General features: G+C 42.8%; 1 protein-coding gene across 1 annotated transcript; it reads right to left on the bottom strand.

Moving 5' to 3' along the window:
* Nucleotides 1-957: 957 nt before the first annotated feature.
* On the bottom strand, nucleotides 958-9,523 carry LOC110289236 (retinoic acid early-inducible protein 1-alpha-like). Its single transcript, XM_085843320.1, has 5 exons — nucleotides 9,433-9,523; nucleotides 2,918-3,178; nucleotides 2,402-2,665; nucleotides 1,715-1,850; nucleotides 958-1,099 (listed from the first exon to the last, which is right to left on the bottom strand). The coding sequence occupies exons 1-5, from the start codon at nucleotides 9,521-9,523 to the stop codon at nucleotides 958-960; spliced, it is 894 nt and encodes a 297-aa protein (XP_085699446.1).
* Between the last annotated feature and the right edge of the window lie 1,124 nt (nucleotides 9,524-10,647).

Below are 10,647 nucleotides of genomic sequence, written 5' to 3'. Positions count from 1 at the left end.
ACATTGCTACAAACAATGTGATAACTGGCCATGACAGTCATTTTAAAATGTGTTTTCCTTTTTGATTCTGAAACAATCAACTTGATTGTGAAGCTTGCTGTGGGACTTGCCCTGGGTTTAATAATATTCTGACTATATTCTCTAATTAAGAAATGTATTAGAGGAGGGAGATAAGGCTCTTGGAGAGGTCCAAGATTTGCTGTTCTTGGAGAGGTCTTGGAATCAGTTCCCAGTGTTGGAAACCAACTGTAACTCCAGTTCCACAGGATCCGATGCCCTCCTCTGGCCTCTGCAAGCACCAGAGACACATGTCAAAAACAGACATACGTATAGGCAAAATAGTCATACCCATTAAGAATAAAAACTAGTCAATCTTTTAACAATGTACTTGCACATTAATTATACATCATAATTGGTTTCACTATGATGTGTTCATATACTATGTGTGTATAACATGTGTGTAAGATACTTTGGTCACAACAACCTTTCAGTCAACACTCATTTCCCCTGCCCAATCTCCCCCGCCATTGCTCTCCTCTTCCCAATGACTTGACCTCTACTTTCATGGGAACTCTCTTTAACTTAAAAAACCTAAGTATCAAATGACTTAATTTGGACTTATTTATAGGCGTGTGTGCAAGGAGTTATTTGCAGGGATACTCACTCCCTACTATTGACCACATCAATGAATACAATCAGCTCTGGCACCATTAACTGTAAAAACTTCTCAGTGACTGAGGAACCTCATGAAGCCCTGTGGCTCCATGAATAGATGATTGACAGGCCTGCACTTGTGCAGGGATCATGCAAGTTCTCAGAGCTGCTGCAAGTTCAAAGGCACAGCAGTGAGGTCATGGCTGGAGAACAGTGTTCTCCTACATCCATTCTTCCCTATGTGGTGAGGTATTTCCTGCATCTTGGATGAGATGATAAGGATGTTTGGTTGAGTAAATGCTTTTATCTGCATGCCTTGGGCTCTTCCTCCTGAGACAACATTTTGGTGGTCTGGTTGGGAACCTCTCCTCTTGTCTCCTTAGGGCCCCCTTTCCTCTGTGGCTTGTGACAATTGATGCAACAGTCCCTGAGCATCTGACATTTTCTGTCTGGGGAGGTTTTGAAGTGAGAGCTGGACTGTGATTCTGAAAGTAATTAGCTCTTTATCCCAGCAGAGAAGTCTGAAAGTCACTTCTTAGCTTGTACCCTGACATGTCATGACCTCTGACTAACAAAGTTGGTTTAGAGCTTCTGGTCACTAAACCTCCTCTCATACAGACCCATTTCTAGGATCACTAGGCATTATTGCATATAGCATGGAGGGCAGTAAGACAGAGAGAGTTAGTGAGCGGTCCTAATTGGCTGTGTGAAAATACCTTTGCAATTGTTCTGGGAATGAATATAGGCTCAGTGTCCCTACATGGGTCATGATGGGGTGCATGCAAGTGAGGTGCTCAGAAGCTTGTTTCAGCCACTTCTTATGGTCTGAGCAGAAGAAACTTTACTGAACTAGAAGGCAGACCTTAACAGTTCAGATTTAGTAGTTGGAGAGATGCTTAGTGGGTAACTGGCACTTGCTATTCCAATATGGGGAGGAGAATTCCCATCCCTAGTACCCAGTGGGAACCTATTGAAAGTCCTGTGCAGAACAACTCTACCAAGAACCAAATGAAACCTCAGCCTGCTCCTTACCTCCTTGGGTATAATATTTCCTCTTCACATTGCAAATGCAAATAATAAAGATATGAAGATGAGTCCCACAGAGATAAATCCTTTCTTAGAAGTAGAGTGGCTGGTAGGTGGAAGCAGGGAAGTTGATGTAAGCTGGGTGATACTGGGGATCCTTGAGGTTGATCCTTTAAAAAAGATAGAAAAGTTCAGGATAAAGTAAAAACAAACCTCCATCAGCACCTTCTCTCCCCAGGCAGCCATGAGGGACTCATTTGTAAGAACTATTTTACAAAGTCTTGAGTAGAGAGACATGATACATGATGTCTTTGCAGAGCATACTTCACTACAAAGAAAAGTTAATGTCTATCAAACCATCACAAAATTTGATAAATGTACTATGGCTATCACTTTCTGGATGTTGGGGAAGTGCTTAATTATACCAGAGTAAGATAATAAATCCTTTAGAAGTGATGGTGGAGCTGGTGGAATGGCAGCTGTACCTGGGGATGAGAAGGCTGGAAGTTTACAGAGATGCAGACAGACTTGAGGCTCATTAGCAGGCCATATAAAGCCTTGACAACTAGTTAATAGGGAATGAGAAATACTAGAGAGTGAGAGGGAATGAGGATTCCTCACGGTCATCACTGACTCTTCAGACAGGAACACTACTCATACATAATTCAGTCAGTCTATCAAATTAGATGAAGTGCCTTCTGATAATCTAGGTAATACCTACTTGGCTTTTCCTTGGGCTGCTTTAAGAATTCATCAAGTTCCTGACTGCATTTGGCTATGGAGAATTTCAATTTTTTCACAAATTTCCCATCTTCTTTCCATTTATTCATGATAACCCCTGATTCATCATTAGTCGGTCTCCAGCTCATATTCATTGTGTCGAAGGTGAAGAAGTAACTATCACTGATGTTGAATTTCCAGATGGCACTAATAATTTGGCCCTGGCTTATCTGATAAAGCATGGTGAGTTGTAAAGTTGGGTAACCTGCAAATCAATAAGAAAACCATCAGTCTTCATTTCTGATCAGTCCATCACCTCAAGTCTTTCTCTACAAGCTTATGTGTCAGTATCATTTTCATACAACTTGCTCTTGTTACTCATTGTGTACCCTGTGCCTGCAAGGTACCACAAATGATCAGCTCCTTCACACAAACACATTCAACCCCACATTCCTGCATGTACTCTGCCCTTCCTCTCTTGCCAATGTCTCTGCCTCTGTACTCTATCCACACTTACCATTTGTCTTGTGAGTGTCCACTTTGGTGTTAGACACCTTGTCCCTCAACTCCTGGACCAAATCTTTCTGAAGTTGTGTCAAACATTCCTTCACTTCAGTGACATTTGCCATCTTCCCTGGGTCACCTGAAGTCATGGTCTTGTTTATGTTACTAAAATGGAGGAAAGTTATTTCATCCACTGAGCACTGCACTTCATACCAGGGACAGTCTGCTGTGGTAGGATCCTTGATGATCAAGTTGCACCTAAGAGAGTGTGCATCTGTGAGAGAAACATGCAATTAAGTTCCAAAGTGTGACAAGAAAGCCATAGGACTCATGTTTCTGTGATCCCAAGTATTCTTCAGCAGGGTGAAATTCAGGAAGAGAAGACCCTATTCAAGATGTCCACCAGTTCTGCATCCTATTTTCTGTGCAATCATTGACAGTCTCCGGTTAGTAGAACCCCTCAGGTGCACATCATGTTACCTGAAGGACTTATCTCAAAAGTACTTTTAGTGACTTTTATCAAGTGCTGAAGTATAATGTGTATCAGATATTATCTGTGTTTTAGGGTCTTAAATCTAGCTGAAAATATAGGGGGAAAGGTCCATCTTTTATAAAACAAAAGGGCCCACTCCTTCCTGGTAATGAATACCACTATCTGATGCCATCTATCCAGGAGGTGGACGACATGGTCTTGAAAGCAAGGGCAGAAGATCCCATAGATCCAAAGGCAGTACCATTGCCAGAGTCATCCATAGAGAACAAGGCTTTCCAGCCCCTGATTAGATGAGGTCTCCCCAGACATGCCTGCATATTGCCCCCTGATGGGGTAAAAGGCATTCTGTGGATGGGAAAGTGGGAAAGGCTAGGTGGGCAGCGAAGGGACCTGAGCAGGCTGGTGGTTGATGAGCCACATGGGCATTGAAGCTGAGCCTGGTGTCACACACTTTTAATCCCTACACTTGGTAGAAAAGGAGAGAAGGGATTGTTTCAGATTCTAGTGTTTGGATAGTATGAAGCCTTAAAACAAGATAAAAACAGATCAAAAGAAGGAGTGGGGAGTGGCATGGGTTCCTTCTGGTCTGATTCACTGCCCTGAGAACCTTGGGCACCAGCTCTGCACCAAGTCCCACATCACCCAGAGGAAGCTCAACTCCCAGGAACTCTAACATGCCCAGTATCATAGGATCATAGGATCTCAGGAGCTTGATCACACCAGGATTTCAGGATCACAGAGACAGCTGGACTCTGAGGAGTTCTGACACAACCAAGTTAACAGAAGGGACAGGCTCCAGTCAGAAACAGTGAATGCAGATAGCACTAGAGATAATCAGATGGCAAGAGGCAAGTGCAAGAACATAAGCAACAGAAACCAAGGTTGCTTGACATCATCAGAACCCAGTTCTCCCATCATAGCAAGTCCTGGATACACCATCACATCAGAAAAGCAAGATTCAGGTTTAAAATCACTTCTCATGATGATGATAGGGGACTTTAAGAAGGACATAAATAACTCCCTTAAAGAAATTCAGGAGAACACAGGTAAACAGCTAGAAGCCCTTAAAGAGGAAACACAAAAATCCCTTAAAGAATTACAAGAAAACACAACCAAACAGGTGAAGGAATTAAACAAACCATCCAATATCTAAAAATGTAGGTAGAAACAATAAAGAAATCACAAAGTGAAACTGCCCGGAAGATAGAAAACTTAGGAAAGAGATCAGGAGTCATGCATGCAAGCATCATCAACAGAATAGAGAGAGAAGAGAGAATCTCAGGTGCAGAAGATACCATAGAAAACATTGACACAACAGTCAAAGAAAATGCAAAATGCAAAAAATAAAATAAAATAAAAAGTAGACAGCAGGAAGTAATCACACTCAGGACTGAAATCAGCCAAGTAGAAACAAAAAGAACTATACAAAGAATCAACCAAACCAGGGGCTGGTTCTTTGAGGAAATAAACAAGATAGATAAACCCTAGCGAGGCAGTGATGGTGCATGCCTTTAATCCCAGCACTTGGGAGGCAGGGGCAAGTGGATTTCTGAGTTTGAGGCCAGCCTGGTCTACAGAGTGAGTTCCAGTACAGCCAGGGCTACACAGAGAAACCCTGTCTCAAAAGACAAACAAACAAACAACAACAACAAAAAAGGCAGATAGACCCTTAGCCAGACTAACCAGAGGGCACAGAGACAGTATTCAGATTAATAAAATCAGAAATGAATGGGGAGATACAAATGGGGAATGGGGAAATACCAAAAAAAAATCAATACATCCTACTACAGAAGCCTATACTCAACAAAACTGCAAAACCTGAATGACATGGACAATTTCCTAGACAGATAACAGGAATCAAAGTTAAGTGAGGATAAGATAAACCATCTAAACAGTCCAATAAGGCCAAAGAAATACCAGCAGTCATTGAAAGTCAAAAGCCAGTTTTTTGGATCAGATGGTTTTAGTACAGAATTCTATCAGACCTTCAAAGAATACCTAATACTAGTTCTCATCAAACTATTCCACAAAATAGAAACAGAAGGCACTCTACCCAATTCATGCTATGAAGCCACAATTACTCTTATAGCTAAACTACACAAAGACTCAACAAAGAAAGAGAACTTCAGATCAATTTTCCTTATGAATATCAATGCAAAAATACTCAATAAAATTCTTGCAAACTGAATCCCAGAACACATCAAAACAATGATCCATCATGATCAAGTAGGTTTTACCCAGGAATCTAGGGATGGTCCAATATATGGAAATCCATCATAGTAATCCACTATATAAACAAACTCGAAGGAAAAACAAAACAAAACAAAACAAAACACATGATAATCTCATTCAATGCTGAGAAAGCATTTGAAAAAATTCAACACCCCTTCCTGATACAAACCTTGGAAAGATCAGGAATTGAAGGCCCACAGCTAAACATAGTAAAAGCAATAGACAGCAAACCAGTAGCCAACATCAAACTAGACGGAGAGAAACTTGAAGCAATCCCACTAAAATCAGAACTAGACAAGGCTGTCCATTTTATATAGTACTTGAAATTCTACCTAAAGCAATTGAACAACAAAAGGAGGTCAAAGGGATACAAATCGAAAAAGAAGAAGGCAAAATATCACTATTGGCAGAGATATGATTGTATACTTAATGACCCTAAAAATTCCATCAGAGACCTCATAAACCTGATAAACAACTTCAGCAAAGTGGCTGGATATAAAAATTAACTCAAACAAATCAGCAGCCTTCCTCTACTCAAAGGATAAACAGGTTGAGAAAGAAATTATGGAAACAACACCTTTCACAATAGTCACAAATAATATAAAATTCCTTGGTGTGACTAACCATACAAGTGAAAGGTCTGTGTACTGGCTAGTTTTATGTCAATTTGACACAGCTGGAGTTATCACAGAGAAAGGGGCTTCAGTTGAGGAAATGCCTCCATGAGATCCAGCTGTAAGGCATTTTCTCAACTAGTGATAAAGGGGGAAAGGCCCCTTGTGAGTGGGACCATCTCTGGGCTGGTAGTCTTGGTTCTATAAGGGAGCAGGCTGAGCAAGCCAGGGGAAGCAAGCCAGTAAAGAACATGCCTCCATGGCCTCTGCTCAGCTCCTGCTTCCTGACCTGCTTGAGTTCCAGTCCTGACTTCCTTTAGTGATGAACAGCAATGTGGAAGAGTAAGCTGAATAAACCCTTTCCTCCCCAACTTGCTTCTTGGTCATGATGTTTGTGCAGGAATAGAAACCCTGACTAAGACAATCTGGATGACAAGAACTTCAAGTCTCCGAAGAAAGAAATCAAAGAAGATTTCAGAAGATGGAAAGATCTCCCATGCTAATGAATTGGTAGGATTAACATAGTAAAATGCCCATCTTGCCTAAAACAACCTACAGATTCAATGCAATCCCCATCAAAATTCCAACTCAATTCTCCATATAATTAGAAAGAACAACTTGCAAATTCATTTGGACTAACAAAAAACCCAGGAAAGCTAAAACTATTCTCAACAATAAAAAAAACTTCTGGGAAATCACCATCCCTGACCTCAAGCTGTATTACAGAACATTAGTAATAAAAACTGCATGTTATTGGTATAGTGACCAAGGCAGGTAGATCAATGGGACAGAATTGGTGACCCGGGAATGAACCCACACACCTATGGTCACTTGATCTTTGACAAAGGAGCTAAAACCATCCAGTGTCAAAAGGACAACATTGTCAACAAAAAGTACTGGTTCAACTGGTGGTCAGTGTGTCAAAGAATACAAATTGATCCATCCTTATCTCCCTGTACAAAGCTCAGATCCAAGTGGATCAAGGACTTCCATTTAAAACCAGATACACTAAATCTAATAGAAGAGAAAGTGGGGAAAGTCCTCGAACACATGGTCAGAGGGGAAAACTTCCTGAACACAACACCAATGGCTTATGCTCTAAGATCAAGAATTGACAAATGGGACCTCACAAAATTGCAAAGCTTTTGTAAGGCAAAGGACACTGTCAATAGGACAAAAAGGCAACTAACAGACTGGGGAAAGATCTTTACCAATGCTACATCCAATAGAGGGCTAATATCCAATATATACAAAGAAATCAAGAAATTAGACTCCAGAGAATCAAATAACCCTATTAAAAATGGGGTACAGAAATAAACAAAGAATTCTCAACCAAGGAAAATGAAATGGTCAAGAAGCACTTAAAGAAATGTTCAACATCCTTAGTCATCAGGGAAATGCAAATCTAAACAACCCCGAGATGCCACCTCACACCAGCCAGAATGGCTAAGATCAAAAACTCAGGTGACAGCAGATGCTGGCAAGGATATGCAAAATGAGGAATACTCCTCCAATGTTGGTAGGATTGCAAGCTGGTACAACAACTCTGGAAATCAGCCTGGCGGTTCCTCAGAAAATTGGAAATATATCTACCCGAAGACCCAGCAATACCACACCAGGGCATATACCCAAAAGATATCCCAACATGTAATAAAGACAGATGTTCCACTATGCTTTTTTGCACCCATATTTGTAATACCCAGAAGCTGGAAACAACCTAGAATGTCCTTCAACAGAGGAATGGATATGGAAAATGTGGTACATTTACACAATGGAGTACTACTTAGCTATTAAAAACAATGACTTCATGAAATTCTTAGGCAAATGCATGGGACTAGAATATATGATCCTGAATGAGGTAACCCAATCACAAAAGAACACACATGGTATGCACTAGCTGATAAGTGATTAGCCCAAAAGCTCAGAATACCCAAGATACAATTCACAGACCACATGAAGTTCAAGAAGGAAGACCAGTGTGTGGGCCCTTCTGTTCTTTTTAGAAGGGATAACAAAATACTCAGAGGAGCAAATATGGAGACACAGTGTGGAGCAGAGTCTGAAGGAAAAGCTATCCAGAGACTGCCCCACCTGGGGATTCATCCCATATACAGACACAAAATCCAGACACTATTGTGGATGCCAAAAAGTGATTGCTGACAGGAGCATTATACAGCTGTCTCCTGAGAGGCTATGTCAGAGTCTGACATATACAGAGGCGGATTTTTGCAGACAACCATTGAACTAATCACAGGGTCCCTGATGGGGGAGTTAGAGAAAGAACAGAAGGAGCTGAAGGGATTTGCAACCCCATAGGAAGAACAGCTGTATCAACCAACCAGAACTACCAGGATCTAAATTACCAACCAAAGAATACACATGGAGGGACCCATGGCTCCAGCAGTATATGTAGCAGAGGATGGCCTTGTGGGGCATCAATGGGAGAAGAGGCCCTTGATCCTGTGAAGACTTGATGTCCCAGTGTAGGGGAATTTGAGGTTGGGGAGGCAAGAGTATGTGGGTGAGTGGGGGCAGACCTTCAGAGAAGCAGGAGGAGGGGGCATAGGATTGGGGGCTTCAGGGGTGTGATGGGGGCATCTAGAAAGTTGATTACACTTAAAATGTAAAAAAAAAAAAAAATCCAATTAAAAAATGACTAAGAAAAAGGAAGAGGGTTGGGGAGGCTGCCTTGTTCCTGGAAGCATCTCTTGTGATCTCCTGGACAAATACCATGGGAAAGTGGAAAGAAAGATCAATTGCAAAGAGTTTCGTGAATGGCAGAGGACTCGTGAGGAATCCCTTTGGAAGGCAGTCTCTAGCACAGCCTGCCTTAGGTCCAGAGCAGCTGTCTGAGACTGTCTCGGTCGTGCACTGCTCCCAGCATACCCAATCCTAGTCACTGGGTTTTAGGCTTCCTATAGACCCAGATGGTGCTGAGGACATCACCAGGTATGCCCTTCTGCCCTGTTGGTTCTTCATTCCTGCCCCTCCCTCACACTGTAACTTTCCCCTTATCTCTTTAATCCACTGAAGCCTGGGTCACGGAAAGCCAGGGTTCCCAGTTGCTGTGGTGCTGGACTGAAGAGTGGGAAACCCTGGAGTTTTTGGTACCCCAGGCCTGGGAACTGACTTAAGCCAGTTTCCTGTTCCTTGCAGCAACCCTGGTCCATATAGGCCCAGGGAACTCACCGGCCAGCAGCTTGGTGTATCCACAGCTCAGTAGAATTAACAGCTTCTGAATCATAAAATGATGGCGCTTGGTCACTGCTGCCTTGGCCATGGTTTCTTCTGACAGATGTGACTGTGGCTACAGGGAGAATGGGGAAGTTAGCATGCCCCTGCCCCTGCTGTAGCCCCAGTGCAGACTAAAGCAAGAGTTCCAGGCACCTGGCTGTGAATTAGGGCATTCTCTGCTCTGACCCTGCATCTCCCTAATCCACTTTTCCTTAAATTTCTTAGGGGATCACTCCTGTGCCTTGTGGCTTGGAACCTCCCTCCCTGCAAATCTTGGCCCCTCTCACACTTGATCAAACTGAGGTTGTAACTAGGAACCTGACTACTAACCAACTAAAAATCCTGAGGACAGAGTTGTACTGGGCTCGCATGCCCCACCCGCTGTAGTCTCCCTTTTCTCAGCCTTAATGCTTCCACTGTTTACACCTGGATGGAGCTTGCCTCTCAATTGCTCTGCCAGGCCCACTGATGGAATCTGCAGCTTTGCTGTTCTGAAGCCATCACGTGATCACCCTGCTACTGGACCCCAAGATTATTTGGCGAAAATTGGGCCCCTCCCCCTTCCTTTATAACTGAGTGCCAAAATAATAAAATTTAAACCTTGAACAGAGAGCTTTGTCTTGGTTCCTTCCTTATCTCGCGCAGCCCAGCTCCTCTTCTCTTCCAGGTTTCCAAAATGCCTTTCCAGGCTAAAACCCAGGTTGTGATCTACTGGCCAGACACAACAACCTGCGTGCGGTCCCTTCTTCATCTCACTCACCAACAGCTGTGCCCTCAGGGACTATTGGCAATAGTGTCAGGAAAGGCGAAGAAAGAAAAAAGTTGGTGTCTTGAACTGCAGCCTCTGAAATCTGCAACAAGAGTTGAAACATTTATGCCGGGCCACACCCACAGCCCTGAGTACCTAGAGGCATTAACAAATCTTTGCTCTAGCCACTCCCCCTGATTCTTCTCTAGTTTCAAGTCAGTCTCCTCTAGACCATCCTTCTAGGATGCCCTGGGATCCCAAGGCAGCTGTTCCTCACTTCCCTCCATGCTTCCCCTTCTCTGTCTCATTTCTCCTCCTTCAGAGACTCTGTTGCCTATCACCCTCTCACTTCTTTTGTACCCTCAAATATTTGTTGTCCCACTGCCTTCCCACCCCCAACTCTCCTTAGTCCCATCTCCATC

The sequence above is a fragment of the Mus caroli genome, unplaced genomic scaffold (genome assembly GCF_978045245.1).
Source record: "Mus caroli unplaced genomic scaffold, Mus_caroli_1 scaffold_9, whole genome shotgun sequence".
Classification (NCBI taxonomy): domain Eukaryota; kingdom Metazoa; phylum Chordata; class Mammalia; order Rodentia; family Muridae; genus Mus; species Mus caroli.
Note: the sequence above shows the minus strand (reverse complement) of the source record. Positions and strands in the feature narration are given on the sequence as shown.

Excerpts from the sequence above, each read along its gene's own strand:
- LOC110289236 (XM_085843320.1), bottom strand. The coding sequence starts at position 9,523 with ATGGCCAAGGCAGCAGTGACCAAGCGCCATCATTTTATGATTCAGAAG. Across the intron at positions 2,666-2,917 it reads GGACACTCACAAGACAAATG|GTTACCCAACTTTACAACTC; the intron begins GTAAGTGTGGAT and ends ATTGATTTGCAG. Across the intron at positions 1,100-1,714 it reads TTATTATTTGCATTTGCAAT|AAAATGTCAGATGCTCAGGG; the intron begins GTGAAGAGGAAA and ends CTCCCCAGACAG.